The 21,612-nt window shown below is 35.6% G+C and overlaps 1 protein-coding gene across 4 annotated transcripts; it reads left to right on the forward strand.

Moving 5' to 3' along the window:
- Positions 1-2,502: 2,502 nt before the first annotated feature.
- LOC106138715 (antichymotrypsin-2) lies at positions 2,503-18,741 on the forward strand. Of its 4 annotated transcripts, XM_060953999.1 has the most exons (11): positions 2,503-2,644; positions 8,004-8,221; positions 8,458-8,536; positions 10,971-11,077; positions 12,186-12,320; positions 12,929-13,135; positions 13,382-13,480; positions 13,755-13,895; positions 14,251-14,460; positions 14,739-14,883; positions 16,345-17,011. In XM_060953999.1, exons 3-11 carry the CDS (start codon positions 8,515-8,517, stop codon positions 16,500-16,502), a joined length of 1,224 nt encoding a protein of 407 aa, XP_060809982.1. In that variant the 5' UTR covers positions 2,503-2,644; positions 8,004-8,221; positions 8,458-8,514; the 3' UTR covers positions 16,503-17,011. The 4 variants fall into 4 exon arrangements, with proteins under 4 accessions (XP_060809982.1, XP_060809974.1, XP_060809979.1 ...); XM_060953991.1 differs by lacking the exons at positions 2,503-2,644; positions 8,004-8,221; positions 16,345-17,011 and adding exons at positions 8,315-8,371; positions 17,654-18,741; XM_060953996.1 differs by lacking the exons at positions 2,503-2,644; positions 8,004-8,221; positions 16,345-17,011 and adding exons at positions 8,315-8,371; positions 17,028-17,796.
- Positions 18,742-21,612: the final 2,871 nt, after the last annotated feature.

Raw genomic sequence — 21,612 nt, forward strand, 5'->3', positions numbered from 1 at the left:
AAAAAGGGGAACAAAGGTTGTATGGAGAAAAAAATAAAAAGTTTGTCCGATCAACTTGAAATTTGGCACAAGTGTTGATTGTTAAAAATATTTAATATGGGTTTCAGGAATTTCCGAAATTTTTCCGTTTTATTTAATTTTTTCACGCAAAATTTACCATCACCAACATTAACATTAACAAATTACGTGTAGTTCCCGGCACCAATACAAAAAAAGAATAGGTCCACTCCATCTCTTTCCCGTGGATGTCGTAAGAGGCGACTAAGGTCCTATCCTTTAGTCGCACTTTTGATTATTATTTTAGGCGATGGGCTAGCAACCTGTCACTGTTTGAATCTCAATTCTGTCATTAAGCCAAATAGCTGAACGTGGCCATTCAGTCTTTTCAAGACTGTTGGATCTGTCTACCCCGCAAGGCATATAGACGTGACCATATGTATGTCACCGACATCAAGCAGTCTTTGACTTGGAGGCGATATCCGTATTTTGTAAGTAAATGTTCCAGGATCGAATCTTGTGAATCCTAACTAATATTACAAATGCGAAAGTTTGTTTTCTCTTCATGCATTTTCCTCCTGAACCAATATTCTTTAAATTTTACGTATACATAACTTGATTTTGTGCGGGGCTTCGTTCCCATGAAAATTCTAGAAAAATGCCTATGTCACTTCCGAAGGTCTATTCTATATATGCGTGTAATAAGTTCAGTTGCTTTTGAATAGCTCGCAGGGAAAACCTGCTATAGACTTGATTGAATAATGGGAAATACTAAGCTTTAGATTATGAAGAAATTTGAGATTTAGAGTTAGTGACAGATTGCTTACCCATTGTCTAAGTAGACGTATGGCATAGCTAGTGTGCATATCAGTTGGTCCTAGAGGAATACGCGATATAAACTTTGCTCTGTGTAAATTCAGTTAACTCTTGGTTCTTGTTTGACATCCGTCCGGATCCGTCTGTATGTAAGGCACACGCAGACGGATCCGCGGGTACACTAGTGTTTGTTTGTTTGTAATATCTTTATTGCATAGAAATTAACACAGTTACAAGAAAATAGTAAGTACTTACTTAGTTATGAAAGAAACAAATAACTTGATTATTAATTAATAATAGTGGCTTGATTAATAATTAATAATAGTGGTTGGAGATAAGAACCACAAAACCTTTCGAAATAAATTTTTAATAAATATTTTATTAAATATACGTTCAGGTTGCATTTTTTTACTGTAGAATACTCCTCATTCATAAAGTCCAAGCAGAACAAATTTAGTTAATAAACATCATATTTATATTAATCGCAATCCAATGGCGGTGGCTCGCATTCTCCAGGCAGATGGTTGACGTGTGGGTTGTGAAACAGCGTCTCGTCACCGCTGCCCCACGGGTATTTCTTGGTCCGAATGCGCATATATTCGTAATCTCTGCACGGTCCTTTGTGCGGTGGCTCGTGTGATAGAGCATTGAATGATTGAATAATGATTAGTGGGAAACAGATAAATAGGGTAAGGTATTTATATTTCTTCCAAGTGTCCTTTCCATGATGAAAGACTGGGACGCACGGATTGGGTGGTAGGTTGCCAGGTTTGCAGTCCTGCGGCGGCACGACGCGCCGGCCGCCCCCGGGCACTTGCTGCGGACACCCGCACTCGCCTGGCGGCCGTCGTGGAGGACAGCACAAGCTATAGCTTCGAGATTGCCTTGACAGAAAAACTAACTTATCAAGGCATATTGTTGTAGGTTTTACCATCATCTCAATTTTTTTGGTACTTTTTATTCCTGTCGGAACTTTCTTGAAATACTACATTTAGTTGATTTTGTAGTTTCTTGATAATTTTGTACACTTAAATTATGAAATTAAAAAATGTGAACTTCAGATCCATTTCTTTTTTCTGTCATAGACTTTATGATTACAAATGACGTGACTTCTTTTCTTAACGGTCCGATATTATCCAGCCAGAAAAAAGCATTTTGTTCTATTGTTGCTCGTACAGTCGTACACCCTAGTCTCAGCTGAGGGTGGCAGTCACCATGATGTGTGTGTATAGTGAGTGGCTAGTCGCTATGCGTTGCCGGCAGATTGATTTGTACTTCGCGTAAGATGCGACTTATGAAACAGATACATATATTTGAAGATGCGAAACAACAAATAGATATGGTATGAGTTTGCTCCACGTATAATATTTACAAGATGACGACAAGGGTCTTGGCTAAAGAATCCAAGATCTGTGGTATGAAAAAGAGAGCACACGTCTCCGCAAGAAAAAGTAATGATTTTTCTGTATACAGCCAACCTCATATCAAGTTACTTATATATTATACATACATTATACATACAGCTTTATTGATATATTCACACGAATTTGCAGTCAGTTTGGGGATACTGAAATGCATTGATGTTTGCCTATTGAACGTTAAATTGTTTTTTACTACAATTGCATTAAAAAAAACAGCTTTACATTGACGTTTGCCAATGTCAAAACAGAGCTCGGCTCATACATGTCATTTTAAGTAAACAAATAGATTCTGCCAGTCATCTCGTTGGTTGACACACGTATTTTCGTCAAATCGCGATATTTATTGTTTTCCTTATTTGTTCTCTTCCCATTTCATCCTTTACTCGGTTGTGGATACAGAACACAATAAGGTAAGTAAGTTATTTAGTTGTAATTCGCACCTACTCCATCACTCCGTGATGGAGTTGGGTGACGAAGAAGGCCCCCCAGACTGGGGAGGTACGAGTTCTTCTTCCAGGAAGAAATCCTCTACGCCTCGCCCTTCTAAGCGACCTGCCGAATCTGCAATAGAATCGGAACCAAAAAAAACTTCTCCTCCATCGGACTCAATCCAATCTGTTTTTCATCGTCCGGGTTTTGAACCGGACTCTATCATTAAATATACCGACGAAGACGATGCTCCGTTTATCGTATATGTTACGAGGATGGAACCCGATCCTTCTGCGGGTCTATCTATTAAGCTGCTTAAATTTGCTCAATTTCTGCATCAAAATTCTGTCAGGGGTATCAAATCTGGGGGACTTAAACTCATGGGCAGGAACAAAATTTCAATCGAATTTACAGATAGGGACTCTGCCAATTCTTTTTTAGAAAATCCTTTAATCCCAAATAATAAATATACTGCGTCTGTCCCGAGATTCAATATCTCTCGCATGGGAGTTGTTAGAGATATCCCTACGGACTGGACTCTTGAAGAATTAATTAATAATATTTCTGTTCCGCCCAACTGTGGTCAGGTAGTAATGGCCAGACGTCTTAACTCCAAATCAAAGAAACCTGACTCCTCCGTTTCCTGGTTCCCAACCACTACTGTTGTCCTTACTTTCCGTGGACATGTCCTCCCGGAAAGAGTTTTTTGTTTCCATACCTCTCTCCCTGTATCAGTCTACCTCCTCCCCACAATCCAATGTAGGAACTGCTGTAAATTTGGTCATATCAGCAAACAGTGCCGCTCCAAACCACGCTGCTATAGGTGTGGCCAATTCCAACACTCAGGTGATTCATGCTCCTCAGATGTTCCTTTATTATGTTTATTCTGCGGGAATTCCCATCTTGCTACTGACCCATCCTGCCCCGAACATATTAGGCAGAAACAAATAAAAGTTATCATGGCAAACGATAACATTAGTTACTCTGAGGCAGCAATGAAAATTCCTCAAAAACGTTCTTTTTCACAAGTTGCTGCTGCAGATACCCCTGCTTCCTCCCAATTCTACTCCTCCCAATCTCCAGTCTCCTCTCCACAACGCCCACCAAACCCTCCCCGCTCTTCAGCCCCCAATCTGTCTTCCTCTTACAAAAAAACGATTACAATTTCCCCTAAATCCAGACCAGAGCTTGGTAAGTCTTATGACATTCAGGCTCTCAGAGAAATTACCGCAACTCCAAAATCTTCCCTTCCCAATGGTTGTGCGTGTTCTTGCCAACACCAGGACCCTTCCACTGCTTTATCTCCAAATGATAACCTATTTGAGATTTTAGCAGACGCCCTTATCCAATTTTTATCACGAGATGTTGATATGTTACCGCCCAATACCATTTCTCGTCTTCAACAAATAATCGTTCCCATCCTTTCCAAACATAATGGACCAAGTTCTTCTTCAGTGGAATACTAGGAGTGTATCCAAAAAGAAACCTGATTTAGTCTTCTTAATCAATAGATACAATCCCATTATAGTTGCCATTGCTGAAACGTGCCTTAAACGCACGTCTCACTTCCATATCCCACACTACTCTTGTTTTCGAGATGATAGAGATGATGGTTGGGCAGGCTGCGCTTTGTTAGTCTCTCAATCCATCACCTTCACTCAAGTTCCTATTCCCCCTCACAGCTCTTCCTTCCATGTTGTTGCTGTGAGAGCCTTAGAAATATCCTTTGTTTCTGTTTACCTCCCTCACCCTCACCACTCTATTGTCCTGGAACTACAGTCTATTCTATCTTCTATCCCTACTCCCCTTATCATATTAGGTGACTTTAACATACGTAGCACCCTCTGGGGCTGCCCCTTTGACGATTCAATTTTTCCTGTCTTTCTTGATCTTCTTGACAACATAAACCTTTGCACTTTAAATGATGGCTCTATCACCCGCCGGTCTCCTCCGTCCCAAAATGCCAGTATCCCAGACCTTACCCTAACATCCCCCCAACTTGCTCCTCTATTGCTTTGGCGGGTCTTACCTACTTCTTATGGTAGTGATCATTTTCCAGTCCTTACCACACTAATTAAATCCATTTCCAAGGTTTCGCCCCTTCCTCCTCTTCTTAAATACAAAACCGAAAAGGCAGACTGGGACAAGTTCTCAACTTGCCTCAAGGTTCTTACTTCCTCCCTTCCCTCTCCCTCTAGCCTAAACTTTTTACAGGTGTATGAAGAGTTCATATCTGCTGTTATTTCTGCTGCAGATGAATCAATCCCAATTAAAAATGCTTCACACAACAAAATTCCCTCCCCTCCATGGTGGGACTCTGAATGCTCCGAATTTATCAGGAAAAGAAACAAAGCTGAGAAAGATTTTAATAGTGACCCCACCTTGACAAATTATCTACTTGTTCGTAAAACAATGGCACAGACTAAGCGTCTATTGTCCCAAAAAAAACACCTTGGCTGGAAGTCCTTTTGTGAGTCCATTTCCCCCAAATCCTCTCTTTCAAGTGTCTGGAAGAAAATTAAATCTTTTAGAAGAGCCACAGCTTATCAAGACTCCTCTTCTAATGACACTTCACCTTGGCTCAATGATTTTATAAATAGACTTTCCCCTCTAACCGCTCCTGCTTTGGACGAACTTCCATACTCCTCATATAACTGTCCTTCCCCAACCATCCTAGATGATCCCTTCTCCCTCCAAGAATTATTATCCGCTCTGGACGGTCTCAAGGATTCCTCCCCTGGTATTGACGGCATTCCCTTTTCTTTCATTACCAACGCTCCTCTTCCTTCCAAATTATACCTCCTGTCCATTTTAAATCATATCTTCCTGTCTGGGTCTGTCCCAGAATCATGGAAGAACCAAATTATTATTCCCATTCTTAAACCAGGGAGGAACCCTCTAGACCCCCTCAGCTATAGACCCATTGCCCTCTCATCGGTAATACATAAAATTATGGAACACCTCATCAAAAATCGATTAGAATGGTTTATTGAATCAAAGGGCATACTTCCAAATACTCAATTTGGCTTTAGAAGAGGTATGGGAACTCTGGACAGCCTGAGCATCCTGGTCTCCCATATAAGAGTGGCATTCTCTAAAAACGAACATGTGGTAGGCGTTTTTCTTGACATAACTTCAGCATATGATAACGTTCAACTTCCTATTCTCAGGCAAAAATTGCATAAGCTGAGTATTCCAGTGAGGCTGATTAATATCATGTGCAATATGCTCATGGATCGTCACATAATTGTCCGTTTGCAGGGTTCTCTTCTTCCCCCTCGCTCTGTTTGGAAGGGTCTTCCACAGGGCTCTGTACTTAGTCCCATATTGTATAATTTATATACTTCTGACCTAGATCAGTCTGTCAATTGCTTTTGCAATATTCTTCAATATGCTGATGATATAGTTCTTTTCGCTTCTTCGGACTCCTTTGATGACATTAGCCGTCGTTTAAATTCAGCTCTTTTTTACCTCAACACCTGGTTAGAAGACCATGGATTATCTATCTCCCCGCTTAAATCAAACTGTGTCGTCTTTACTCGGAAGAGATCTTTGCCCCTATTAACTATTTCGATTAATAATGAAACTATCCCTCAAAAAGACAGTTGTAAATTTTTAGGAATTACCTTAGACTCCAAACTAACAGGTGTTACTCACTTAAACCATGTTGTCCAAAAAGCTGAAAAGGGAGTTAATGTCATGAGGTCTCTCTCTGGGGTCCGCTGGGGCTCCCACCCCTATAGTCAAAAATTAATTTATAATGCCCTTGTACGTAGCCATTTTGACTACGGTGCCTTCTTATTAGAACCATGCAACAAATTAGCTTTGGCGAAATTAGACAAAATTCAACATAAATGTCTCAGAATTATAACCGGTGCTATGAAATCTTCTCCAACAAATGCCCTTCAGGTTGAATGTTTGGATCCTCCTCTTGTATTAAGGAGACAATTTTTAGCTGATAGATTTCTTTACAAAACAATCCAATTATTTTCACATCCCTTATTAGAAATACTTAACTCTCTATCAGACTATTGTCATACCTCTTCTTATTGGGTTAACAAAGATTACCCCCCTTTGGTTAAAAGCTTCGATAAAATAGATAACCTTCCCCACCCAGTTGCCCAATTCTCCAAAAATCCTATCTTTGATATTGACTTCCACCCTCTCATCTTCCAACCTAATGTTCTTCTAAACATAGGACTATCCAAGAATCTTCCTGGTGCTGATAGGATATTCAACCGGATCATTTGTGAGAAATGGTCTGATTGGACCCTCATTTTTACGGATGCTTCCAAATTATCTCAGGACTCTAATGTTGGTGCAGCAGTTTGGATACCTAAATTCAATCTTTTACTAAGTTTTAAATATCTTTCACAATCCTCTATATTTACTGGAGAATCCATTGCTCTCTTTGAAGCTGTTCAATTTGTTTTATCTCACAATTTGGACAAATCACTTATCCTCTCAGACTCTTTGAGCTGCCTCCAAGATATTTTGAAACGACCCTTCCATGCAAAGGATAACTTTCCAATTACCCTGAAAATAAGAGAAACCTTATATAAATGTCAGTCTTCCAGTATTAACGTAGTTATTGCTTGGATTCCAAGCCATTCAGGAATCAAGGGTAATGAAACAGTAGATATGTGGGCTAAACAAGCTTCTACTTCAGGTTCTGACTGCCACAAATTTCATTACTCTCGAGACCTTAGACTTCTGGCTAAACCACAATTAATGACTAATTGGAATAGACAATGGCAACATTCTCGTCAGCAAAAAGGTGTCTGGTATGGAAATATCCAACCAAACTTACCCAAAGTCCCTTGGTTCTTCCGGCATCGAAACTTGGAGAAGTGGGTAACGTCGGTTATTATCCGAATGCGACTTGGCCATGTATGTATCCCTGTCTTCCTCCATAAACTCCGAATTAGAGATACTTCTATCTGTGAATGTGGCCTGGATGAAGGTAGTCTTAATCACATAATTTTCAACTGCCCCAAACTTGTGGTCCATCTTCGTAACATAATTCCGTCTAACATTCCCCATCTAAATTTAGACACTAATTCATTTCTTTCTCTTGTCCACACTCGGTTCTGTTATATAATTGCAAAGTTCATAACTAAAAATAACCTAAAACTATAGTTCCCATTACAAATTTATTTTTTTTTTTTTTTTAACTTCCGAAATCTCCCTATTAAGTATATCCCTTGTTTTGCACAACTTTTATACCTTACACACTCACTACACATTATAATCATTAACTTGTCTTCTCTTTTACTAACAATACCTACTTGTTGTGTTTGTCTTTTTGTGTTTGTACATTTGTTAACCTTCTCCTTTCAGATTGTATACCGTCCATTTTTGTAACTTCGTGTCTCTTCAAACCATGACATTGGCAGAATCACCGAAAGTCCGGTGGAAGCCATAATATAGAAAAGAAAGAAAGAAAAGAAAAGTAAACAAATAAACAAATAATTTTTTTCACAATTTAAACCTTTGATTTGAGTCCGACAAATTATACTAAAATACCCCTCAAGCACTGATATAAACGTATAAATTCTGTAAGTAAGTTTGTAAATTTTTATTGAACGATTCCACTTCATGGATTCCTACGTTTTTATTTGATTCCACTTCTAAAGTATGCTGTATTGCTGTCTTATCAAATACTCATGCTATTTTCATCCCTCGCAAATTATTTCGTCAAATTATACGTAAAGTTTACTCTTATCCTATCACTGTGTGTATCGTTTTGATATCCATTTGTAGCTAGTGTAATCAATGATTTATTTGTTATCAGGAGATATCGTGCTTCGCGATTACCAATATTGTTCAGTGTTTACGTGATTCGCAACCGATGTGGAGTGTCTTATTAGTAGGTAAGCGGATTTGCTATTTTTAAAAGAATCTACCTTGATTAATGCAAAAACTCTGTGAGTCATCGGCGCGCCGCTGCCGGCAGACCGCCGTTGCGCATTGTATCGTATATTATGTACTGCCTATTTCCTCAATAGTCCAAGATCCCAGAGCCGTAAGACACAACTTATTTTCTAAAGAATAGATCTTTCGATTCTCAGTAGTCTTTCATGTACTTTTAATACCTGCATGTTTGTGAGACTTGCCCGGTGACACCTGCGCAGGTACCAGGCGAGAAAGGTAACTAAAAATCACAGTTACTTAACTTAAATTTATATGACTGATTTTTATATATATTTTATAGAATATTACTCTGAAGTCATATCAGAGAAGTCAGACGCTTTCCATGCGCCAGAACTTTTGTCAGATGCTTTAAAGCTCTATCAAAAAAAAATTAACTTAATTTATTTTTAAATGTCTGACTTTTATATATGTTATTCAGATAACTATTACAAAGTTGTATTAAATCAGTCAGACAGTTTGTAATGACCAAACACCCCTTAAACACAAGAATTACTCAGCCTCGAGTATGAGCGCGATAGCACAATGCGCATGCGCGTCAGAGTAAATATCTAATATTTGAAAAGTACTTACTGTTTTCAATTTCATATTTTTGCATATCTATTCAAATACGATGAAATTTATAATTAAAATAATAATTGATCATTTTTAAAATAATATAATATATTGCATATAAATAGGGGAAAATGAATTTTTTTGTAGCAATAGCCTTTCAAAAAGAATGATTTTTATTTTATTTTAAAAAATATATCTATTATAATAATTTCAATAGGAAAATAATTAATTATGATTAATCAATTGAATTATTATTTTATTGTCTCTTAATCATCTTCATCATCAAAATAATCATTTGAATTTTCATCATTTATTAAATCTCTATACTGTCCACTCAAGTCATCGTCCTGATCCTCGGAGATGCAGAATCGTTTACCGATGAAAACTTGCAACAAGATATTTTTAACCAAGTACAAAAATTTATCTGCGAAACTTATAATGTTGCTGGTATACTTGACGTTAATACTGCCCGACTTCAGCTGTTTTTAAATAATTACACTGCTTCTGACATTAACGAAGACTTCAACCCAAAAAATTTAAGAAATTTCGACGCAAGCAATTTACCACCATGCAAAACTGAGTTATTTCAACAATTTCTTCGAGCTAATTGCATTACCAGCATATGGAATAATGCAAATCAAAAACAACCAACTATTTTTACTCCGGAAAATAATGGATGGACGTTACTTCTAACGTAGTAATAACCAGTACCGTTTTCATTGGTTTGATGGTGACCAATTACCCGGATTCGTTAGCGAATCACTTCATGAACCAGGTACCGTACTTTGACTTTTGGCTTACAATTTATTATATTTGTCATTCTATTTTTTAATTGTTTATGATTTTATTTTTACAGAAAATGCTGCCAGCAACGACAATCTAACTGATGATGAGGACGATGACTTGAGTGGACAGTATAGAGATTTAATAAATGATGAAAATTCAAATGATTATTTTGATGATGAAGATGATTAAGAGACAAAATAATAATTCAATTGATTAATCATAATTAATTATTTTCCTATTGAAATTATTATAATAGATATATTTTTTAAAATAAAATAAAAATCATTCTTTTTGAAAGGCCATTGCTACAAAAAAATTCATTTTCCCCTATTTATATGCAATATATTATATTATTTTAAAAATGATTAATTATTATTTTAATTATAAATTTCATCGTATTTGAATAGATATGCAAAAATATGAAATTGAAAACAGTAAGTACTTTTCAAATATTAGATATTTACTCTGACGCGCATACGCATTGTGCTATCGCGCTCATACTCGAGGCTGAGTAATTCTTGTGTTTAAGGGGTGTTTGGTCATTACAAACTGTCTGACTGATTTAATACAACTTTGTAATAGGTATCTGAATAACATATATAAAAGTCAGACATTTAAAAATAAATTAAGTTAATTTTTTTTTGATAGAGCTTAAAAGCGTCTGACAAAAGTTCTGGCGCATGGAAAGCGTCTGACTTCTCTGATATGACTTCAGAGTAATATTCTATAAAATATATATAAAAATCAGTCATATAAATTTAAGTTAAGTAACTGTGATTTTTAGTTACCTTTCTCGCCTGGTACCTGCGCAGGTGTCACCGGGCAAGTCTCACAAACATGCAGGTATTAAAAGTACATGAAAGACTGCTGAGAATCGAAAGATCTATTCTTTAGAAAATAAGTTGTGTCTTACGGCTCTGGGATCTTACTCTACAAGGACAGTGATGTCATCAATCCTCTTTTATTTGTAGTGAACAGCAATTGATGTCAGTCGTGTTTTTTGAGCTAATCCATATTAATATTTATTTTTTGCAGTTCTATCTATATTATTGTGTTTCTCTCAAGAAATATACTGCACTAGCGACATGGATCAGAAAGCTTTATCATCCGCTGTCGCAAAGTTTTCAGCTAAATTTTGCAATGTGAGTTATTAAAATTATTTTTTGCCAGCAATAAACTTAAAGTTGAAGTACAGTAAAAGCTCCCTATTCGCGCTTCCGTCATTCGCGTTTTCACTATTCGCGGTTTAAAAAAATGCAACCCAATTTCTTTATTCGCGGCTAAAAATTTCTTTATTCGCGGATCTAAAATTGCATACAAAATTCCAATAGGTGTTTAAGGCAATATCTTTTGCAAGTGCCGTCAAATGGTACCGCCGAGCACTTTGACCTAAGCCGCCTTTGTCACATTTGCCGCAAACACCGCGGTTGGCGTTTTTGAAAATGTAAACAAACAGAAGAAAGCAACCTTATTTCTGAAACAATAAAGTATATTTTTAAATGTTGCCGTTCCGTTCTTTGGTAAAAGCCGCTTTGCCTATTTTATTGTTTTATCTTTCACATTCGTTACTTAAAATTGTGATCGAGTAACACATCTCTACTGCTCTCTTTGTTCTTCGCAATTAATAATGTCAACTAAAAAAATTGAAAAAATCTGTGTTACTGCTTAAAGTGAAAATAGAAATGCTTGATCGTTTACGCCTTGGAGAGTATCTAGGAACGTATCCCCATAAACCTATATAAATTACCATTCTGTATTCACGGTTTCTGTATTCGCGGCATATTTATGGAACCTATACCCCGCGAATAAAGAGATTTTACTGTATTCAGAAGAATAATTACTTAGTAATTGCACTTCTATAGTTACTTATATGATTTTTTGTGAAAAATTTGTGTCAGTCAACTTTTTGAAGAGTTTTAATAAGATAGATATTTAAAGTTCAACAGTTAGAAAATTTTTGATTAGTTAAAATGTCTATGGTATTTTCTAGCCTGAAGGTTTATTTGTTCTGAATGTAACTGGAGTTTAACAATTTAACTCCAGTTACATTAATAATATTGAAAATTACATCCAAAATTGATAGATTTTGTGTTAAAAATAAACATTCCCAATGACGTTAATATGATCAGGTATGAAAAAAAAATTGAACTCTACTATCAGAGTAATTTTTTGTGTTATATTTACATTCAATCACAATTTAAATTACAGTGATGTTTTAACCTCAAAACAATGTTTCTTTTTTTTTCACAGGAATTGGAGAAAAATAATAATGTTGTATCATCCCCACTATCAGCAGAGTTTGTTCTGGCTCTGTTGACCCTTGGGACCACAGATGTTGCACACACGGAGCTGCTGACTGTCCTCGGCATCCCAAATGATGAAGCTGTATGTACAGTATAATTTGATTAACTGTTTCATATAACCATACTAGAGGCCGCCCGCGACTTCGTCCGCATGGAAACCCTATCAATCCCGCGGGAACTCTGGGATAAAAAGTAGCCTATGTGTTATTCTGGGTCTTCAGCTACCTACATACCAAATTTCATGGTAATCGGTTCAGTAGTTTTTGCGTGAAAGAGTAACAAACATCCATACAAACTTTCGCCTTTATAATAGTAGTAGGATATAATTTTTTCTTAATTTGATTTGCATCAGATATAATGTTGTGATTGAAATATTGTGAATCACCTTCAAAACAGTCATGAATTTCTGTTTCATCATTCATGATTTCATTCAACAATTACAAATAATTTTAGAAAACTTGCCTGTTTATCACTTGACTATTTTGCAACTTGAGAAATGTAACAACCACTTTTATAGTTTCCAGAAAAGTGAGTTTAAAGAAAAGATGGGTATAATAATAGTAAAAAATCTGTTATAATTCTTACAAGTCTAGCTTTGTGCCCATTATGATAGCTTAAGCATTAATCACTTGCAAAATGTGTTCTAAACTCTTGAACCATACATAAAAAACAGTTATTATTATTTTTTAGATTCGTGAATCATTCTCTAAAGTTACATCTAAATTGAAGTCACTAAAAGGCATAACTCTAAATGTAGCCAATAAGGTATATATCATGGAGGGTGCATATGACTTACAGTCACCAATAAAGAGTGATGCAGTACGCGTGTTTGATGCAGAGTTGGAAAAGATCAACTTCAGTAAATCTGATGAATCTGCCAAGATTATAAATACATGGGTCAGTATTTTTTCAAACGAAAAAGAGAGTTTATTTGGTTGGGTTGGTAGAGGAAAAAGAAATCCTATAAATATATTTTTTTATGATACTTTTTTTCTTGAGATTTTATTGCTATTATGTTGCTTGATGAGTTTGCAATTTTTTCGCCTCTGTCTGCTGAAAATTTGTACTGTGTTTGTATTTTTTTATTTATTTTCTACTCTGATTATATGTGTGTACATAAATATATGAAATGAACATTTTCAGGTTGAGAACAAGACAAACAATAAGATAAAGGACCTGTTATCACCAGACTCATTAGATGGTCTCACTCGTCTGGTTCTTGTCAATGCACTTTACTTCAAGGTACTAAATAGACAAGTGTAGAAAATATAGGATTTTATGAATTTTCTTACTTTCAACACAGCAATATTATTCATATATATGATAGCATACCGTCCGCCTATTGTACTTTACAAATTGTAAATGTTACTATAAAAAATAAATTAATAAAAAATTTTAATACAACATAATTACGGTAAAATAGTAACATACTTTTTATTATTCTTTTAATCTCTGTCCAAATCCTTCTTTGGAGTAAATGCAGCAAGATACATAATAAATTAAATTTTAATTTCAGGGCACTTGGGAGAAACAATTTGATTCAAATATGACAAAGGATCAACCTTTCCATGTGAATGCTGCGACATCAGTCAATGTGCCTATGATGTACCAGGAGAACCAATTTTATTATGGAGAAAGTGAAGAGTTACAGGCACAGGTATTTTATCATATTGTCATCACTATCCTGTTCTTTAACATCCTTAATAGATTTCCGTTACATTTTTTGCTATGCATTACCTACATGTAAATACTTTCCCTGTTTTATTTGGGATTTACCTATTTACCTAAAAGGTAAAAACGGGACCATATTACTAAGCCTCAGCTTTCTGTCTGTCTCCAGGCTGTATCTCATAAACAGTGATAATAAGAATGCTAAGCTTTTTTTAATTATGTATTTCCGTTACCGCTATAACAACAAATACTTAAAATAAAAATAATAAAATATTTAATATTTATACGCTATTTTGTGTACAAAATTCAGTGTTGATGAGCGAATTTTGTTTTATTTTTAGTTATTGGCCATGCCGTATGTCGGCGATGAGGCGCGTATGTTAATAGTTTTACCGAAAGAGATTGAGGGCCTGAGTGCAGTCCTGAAAAAGTTAGCAGGAGGTTACAACATTTTGGATGAAACAGAAAGGATGTTCCGCACCAAAGTACAAGTTACTATCCCTAAGTTTAAGATTGAAACCGAGATTGACTTGAAATCTCTTTTACCTAAGGTATTTTTTTTTATTATTCGTACTGCTTTATCGTTCAACGAAGTTTGAATATACTTGTTTAGAGTTAAACTATAACTATGTTATTCTCATTTGGATATCCTTTTCAATTCTGTCTTAGTGAAACAGTTTACAAAAAAACTATGGTTCATGGTCTTTTTAGTTTCTGGTCACATTTTTATGCCGCATTGCTGGAATTAGGACTTTCTTGCTCCTGTATCTATAAAAAAGATACATCAGCATTATTTATTTAATCACACCGGATTTTTATGTCATTCCAGCTGGGAATTAAACAGATCTTTGATGAAGAAAATTCGGGTTTGACCAAAATCCTTAATTCGGGTGAAAAAATCCATGTTTCCAAAGCGATACAAAAAGCTTTCATCGAGGTGAACGAGGAAGGAGCGGAGGCCGCTGCTGCCACGGGTAAGCAACCTTCTCATAATTTTACCTGAAGTGTGTATTTCATTTGACTAAATTCAGAAGTCGTAAATAATTCAGTAACTAATTGGAGAAAAGTGAAATAAATTATATTAGGAAAATTTCTAGAAGCGCATATTATTTTCTATTCAATCAGATGTCATAAATGATTCAGTAACGTATTCAGACAAGTGAAATATCACTCAGGAAGTAGCTGTCATGAAACGATAATTCCTGATTGACCAATACATGAATTAATTTTATTCATTATGATGATATAGCAGATGTTTAGTAAATGATGTATTTCATTTTTTCGTTAAGGATGGCTAAGTTTCTGTGTCATTAAGCGGGGGCTTGTAGTTTTTAATCATTCCTTATAACTGTAATGTCCTGATGCTTTTGTGAACTAAGGACAAAGTTAAATATCTAGTTATTTAGTAGACATTAGTTTAATTGACAAACACATGGACAACGAGACTAAACGTATTGCCAAAATTATGCGTTAATTTACATAAAAAAGAAACCTTTGGATCAAGATATTTCAAGCAAAAGAGAAAAAGCCATTGAAGTTGTTTCTGAAAGATAATATTGATTTATTGAAACAAATTATTCTGTCATATATATTTATCAGTTTACCTTTAAATGATAAACAAGTGATATTAAATTATCTAATGACGGTGGTTTTTATCTTGCATTTGTGGAATGTGCTTATTGCTGTCCATTTCTAAATTATTTATTTTCTACGTATGCACTGAACATATGTATATCTGCACAATAACTTGTAAAACGATAGATGAAACACGCTAACCAGCATTTTCTTTTATCTACAAATGCGATAAGTTGTTGGTAAAACAACGATAGGCATGCATGTACTCTTATGTAGGTACCATAATTACGAACTAGTATGATTTTTTGGGTGAATCATCGACCAATTTCACCGATACACGATGACCTGTTTGTTGCAAACGTGCGTGTTATCTCATGGGCAACTAAGTAGGTATATACTAGTAAAATTATGCCTGTTAATATGCAAAAATACTCAGTTTGTATTTTTACAATTTAATAAATATTCTCTTGGTATCTAGAGGCATGTGAGTCCGTCGCCAAGAAAAGCAAGTGACGCTCAAGGGCACTACATACCTTCTTTCGAAAGGTTGCGTCGTTTTGCATATTCCAAGAAACCCTCTAGTTTGCTCTAATGTGGCTGAATGACAAAAAATTTCACGCACACTTTTTATTATGGTGATGGTTCATAAAATTGCTTGTTGTTTAATGTTTGCATTGGACGTTCTCACATTAGTGTTTTGTCAACCATCGATCACGATTAAGCGTCCAAACAAGTTACTAATAAAATAATGGTCAATCTGTTCTATTTTTTTATACATAAATTCGATTGGTTGGTAAAAATTTAATGTAATAAGAGCGGTCCCTGTGAATCGTTTGCGAGTGTATACGTGTGCGGCGCAGCTGGAGTTGTGCGCGTACGCCGTTCGATGCCGAGCCCGCCTGAGCAGTTCCGCGTGGACCGGCCGGCGCTATGGTGTCTTCTTGTGGATCAACAGATGATATTTGTAGCCAGATTCCAACCAACCCCGCTTCCGAATACTCAACGCGATGAACTTTAAGCTAGTTCCACGAGCAAATATAAATATTGATCTGTAACGACGATATTAAATTTTTATTATTTAAATTAGTTAGGTACTTGTGTTGTAACTAAGTGGTCGTACACTTTTTAAAAATCTTTTGCCCGTGTAACTAACTTCCCTTGGAACAATCGAGAGTGGGGTGAATGGTGTCAGTGGTATACATAGATAAATTAATGACCTCTCAGAACTTAAAAATAGTATTAAGTACCCATTGCAGTTCCACCTGCGCTGCCGTCGCCCCGCTCCCGCGCAATCTTATTGCCCGTGGTCGCACCATGGGCCCGTACAAGACGTGTAAACTTGAATCGTTAGTGCTAGAATCTGCACCTTTCCTTTCGTTATTGACTTTATTGGTTTTATTTCTAAACTCATCCGAAAAGTCTAGCTCTTTGCACAGATGTTGGAGCGTAATGGATCTATAATAGGATCCCAAGCCTAGCATTACCTACTCTCTAGTAAGGAATAACTTAAGTAGTACGGGCCCTGACCGGTGTCCCCCCGCAGGTATGGTGATGGCGTTGCGCTGCGCAATGCCGATGCCCCCGCCGCGATTCTGCGCAGACCGACCATTCCTCTATCTACTCACTGGCTCCGATCACACCATTCTCTTCATCGGCGTGTACTGTGGAAAGAAATAAATTAATATCCTCTTAATTGTTATTTAAACAACTTCGTTGTAATGTAATTTATGTAATTCGTGAAAGTTAAGATATTACCACAGTGATTATGCACAAGCATGTTATTTGTCGTTTACAGTATACGCACCAGCAAATAATTCATTAATTCACCATGAAAACATGATTTATCCACTTACTTAAAATCTATTCATGTAAAACCTATCTTAAGAATTATTCTTAGTAAGAAAAATGTATGGAACATTTAAGGTAACTACTTAAATGAAGAGTATGCAATGTGTGTGACTCCTTTAGCTAGAATTTAATATCTTTATGTATGTAAAGGATAAAGGTCAACAAAAAACAAGTAATTTACAGCGACATTTTATGTTCATATTTCACTTTATATGATCGTTTAGAAATACACCTTCCTCAAACCTTGTACCTAACCTCAAACAATGTCGGGTTAGTTTAATCATGTGATAAGTATGTAATACATTTTGGGACGTCTTTCAGCCATGGTGGTCGCGATGTGCATGGCCATGGTTGGGGAACCACAGGTGCCAAGGTTTGTCGCTGACAGACCTTTCTTGGCCGTTATACTGGACCAAAATAGCGTTCCCTATTTCTACGCAACTTACGCCGGGAAAAAATAATACTGTACAAATTTTAAATTAATGTTATTGAAAAATAAAACTATTATGTGTACAAATAATACAACTAGTCGCATTTATTTTATGGTATTTATTTCAGATTCAAGTTAAAAGATTTGTGCATTTTAAGCTTTTATGCGTACTAATAAAACCTTATCTATATCCAAAGAGTTTATAACCGGTATTGAACAAGAAGCCGTTATACAAACAGTGTAGGTATACCTATTATACATATTACCTACCTATTATTATATCAATATAAATCGTTTGACTGGTCAGTATTACTATTACCAGTAGTTGTAGCTCAGAATTATTAATAGTACCACTAACGTAGTTGTAGTTCTTTTATACATGCAGTCCGATTTTAACCAACACCTTGTTAAGAAAAATGTTTCTTCATATGAACTGTTTATGGTTATAGGAGCACAATCTTGGCTTAAAAACTTAAATGTAATTAAATACATTATATTATTCTGTTGTAAAGGTTACTTCAAAGTTTATCGAAAATTTTATGTCGTCGTTAAGTATTTTAAGTTTACAAACATGATGGTTCGATCCTAAGATGATTGCATAAAAAAATTACTTTAATGTTGTTTAGACGGGTGTCAAGTAAGATTAAAGTGTGAAATTCTCTCTCTATCTGATTTATAGTTTATTTATTTTTTACAAAAAGATCTTCAAGTGAAAACGTGAATCAGTCAGTAATTTAACTTGGTGCTTAGGTACTAAACATTATGGAAATGAAAATATTTATTTCATCTTTGTTAATACTTAATAGTTTGTGAATGTTTGGATTATATTTATTATGTGTGTCCAACTGTGGTTATATATTTTTATATTTGCGTATTTAAAAGAAATAATCTTCCTTATTTTATTTTTGTCATAAACGGAGACCTGTTAGGTATGTGTATTTAGACTTTTTATTGTTTAATATAAACATTTATTTAAGAATGTTGTTTTTCATTTCCTATCTTACTGTGAGGGTATCCTCAGTAAAACAAATATCATCCTTATACCTATAAGATTAGCATCTTTCTTGGTAACTACTGTACTGTACATATAAAGTTCAAATTTATAGTTACACTTTCGATATTCAAAAATTAATGTTACGTGTCCAAAAATATTTTTTATTTGGGGACCAAAAAATCTATAAGTAGTCCCGATATTATTAGGTATTTTTGTTTATTTACAGCAGCCAACGTAACGCTGAGATTGAACGCTCCAATTTGTGATGTGTTTAACGCCAACCATCCGTTCCTTGCCGTTATTATTGTTAAGAAAAAAGGTTTTTGTTTCAAGAGTGGTTTGAAGCCAGTTACACTCTTTTGGTTAATATATAGAGGTGGCAAGCAAAATATTATTCAGAAATGCTTACAATGCTTGATGATTTCGTCCGGGGCGATCAAAGAAAAACTTAATAAGCGTAGTAACAGACATGTTAAAAATGTTGATCCTACTTAGCTGTATTGTTTTGTATGTATTATATTGTAATACTGTTTTTTTTACGTTTCTTTATTTGTAGATAGTGTTTAAATAGCGGGAAGAGCATTGCAACTGTGAACATGCGAAGATGAGAGTGTATTAATATTGTTTTATCGTGTCAATGGCTTTAAAGTACCTATATAATAGCCCAGAAAGTAGCGGCGTTCACCGCCGAGCCATAGGCCGCAGCCAAATTATCCTTTGTACATTAGTAAAGATAGCTACGGGGCCCGACAATATTTGATCCATCGTCTTCACGCCTGGAGAACCCTTCTTTTTCTGCAATCCATTGCATCTACCCACGCTCTAAGACCCACACCAGAACGGACGAACAGAACAGAATTTATGCCCAGGAGAAAGTTTTTGTCATAAGGTAGGTAACTGTGCGATGTTAGTGTCTAAATATATGAAAGAGTTGAAACATTTACCTATATGCAAGTAAATTGTAATGTTAAGTAGATCAATAGGTACCTACCTAATTTGTACATACATACATACATATGGTTACGTCTGTATCCCTTGCGGGGTAGACAGAGCCAACAGCCTTGAAAAGACTGAATGGTCACGTTCAGCTATTTGGCTTAATGATAGAATTGATTCAAATAGTGACAGGTTGCTAGCCCAGCGCCTAAAGACGAATCCCAAGTTTGTAAGCCTATCCCTTAGTCGCCTTTTACGACATCCATGGGAAAGAGATGGAGTGGTCCTATTCTTTTTTTCCATGGTGCCGGAAACCACACGGCACACGGTACCTACTTTGTTAACATTAAATACTTATCGAATAAAATAAGCGAAGTAAATGTTGTTTGGCGTTTATATTTTATTGAGGCACTTTATAAACGCTATTGTAGTACCTATTTAATTCATTCGTTTTGGTTAAACCATACGGAGGTGGTATAATAAAATTGCAAAACAATCCAAATAGGTACCTATGTTTAAGTCATATACCTAACTAGCTGTTGCCCGCGACTTCGTATGCGTGGAAGAGTCGCAAATACCACAGGAATGTGGTGTGTGGCATTTATGAAAAGTACCCGACGTCATTCTCCAGACTGTTCTTAGACCCCACAAATAATAAAGAGAAAATATTTGTATTTTTGTATGTTTGTAACGAAGATACTCAAAAGCTTCTGGACTTTTTGGCGCATATAATATGTAGAATAGATCTTCGGAAGTGACTTAGGCATTTTTATAGAATTTTCATGGAAATGAAGCCCTGCCTTAAAGCAAGTTATATGTATATATACACAAAATTTCAAGAATATTGCTTCAGTAGATAACGCGTGAAGAGACAACAAAGAAACAAACGTTTGCTTTTATAATATTAGTTGGGATTCAAAAAAAAGTCGAATAACCACAACGGAAAATATAAAATACCTACTAGCTGTGCCCGCGACTTCGTCCGCATGGAAAAGTTATTTTGGGCATCATTGAATGAATAATTTTCCCTGTTTGTTTCACATTTTCCATTATTTATTCGCTCCTAATAGTTGCAGCGTGATATGATATATCATCACGGAATAATTCTTTCATACATATCTATGTATATTTTTGGCATCACCGTTTTCGCAGCGCAAGCAACGGAAGCCCTCAAGGATGAATATTTTAATTCCCGTTTTTTTCCACATAATCTTTTATTTCTTCGCTTCTTATAGTTGCAGTGTGATGTTACATAGCCTTAAGCCTTCCTCGATAAATGGTCTAATTAACACAAGAAGACTTTTTCAATTCAGTAGTTCCTGAGATTAGTGCGTTCAAACAAACAAACAAACTCTTCAGCTTTATAATATTAGTATAGATAGAACCACCATATATTTCTTTATTCCTAAACTAGCTTCCGCCCGCGACTCCGTCCGCGCGGATGTCGGTCTTCGCGTGGATGGTTTATTTCTCCATTTCGAGTAACACTGACAATGACACCCTATAAATATCTATGGACCCAAATACCTACGGGTAACGCAACGTGTGTTCGCGGTTCTACAGAACATAAATGGATGAATGGAATGGATAAAACTGAAAAATTAAGATTTATTTTTTTCTACGTATTTTCCCAGGATAAAAAGTATCCCATTTTATGTCCAGGATAATAAGGTATAATTATACCAAGTTTCATCGAAATCGAACCATTAGTTTTCACGTGATGCCTGAACATACAGACAGACAAAAAATTTTTTAATCACATATTTGGGTTTGGTATCGATCCAGTAACATCCCCATGCTATTTATTTTTTCAATATTTTCAATGTACAGAATTGACCCTTCTACAGATTTATTAAATGTATAGATTCTAAAGCGTGGGTTTTTGGACAAAGTATCTGTGAGTTGAATTCGTTTTTTTTT

Source organism: Amyelois transitella, chromosome 4, assembly GCF_032362555.1.
Source record: "Amyelois transitella isolate CPQ chromosome 4, ilAmyTran1.1, whole genome shotgun sequence".
Taxonomy (NCBI): Eukaryota; Metazoa; Arthropoda; class Insecta; order Lepidoptera; family Pyralidae; genus Amyelois; species Amyelois transitella.

Excerpts from the sequence above, each read along its gene's own strand:
- LOC106138715 (XM_060953988.1), top strand. The coding sequence starts at position 8,330 with ATGCTATTTTCATCCCTCGCAAATTATTTCGTCAAATTATAC. Across the intron at positions 8,372-8,457 it reads ATTATTTCGTCAAATTATAC|GAGATATCGTGCTTCGCGAT; the intron begins GTAAAGTTTACT and ends ATTTGTTATCAG. Across the intron at positions 13,481-13,754 it reads TCAATGCACTTTACTTCAAG|GGCACTTGGGAGAAACAATT; the intron begins GTACTAAATAGA and ends TTTTAATTTCAG.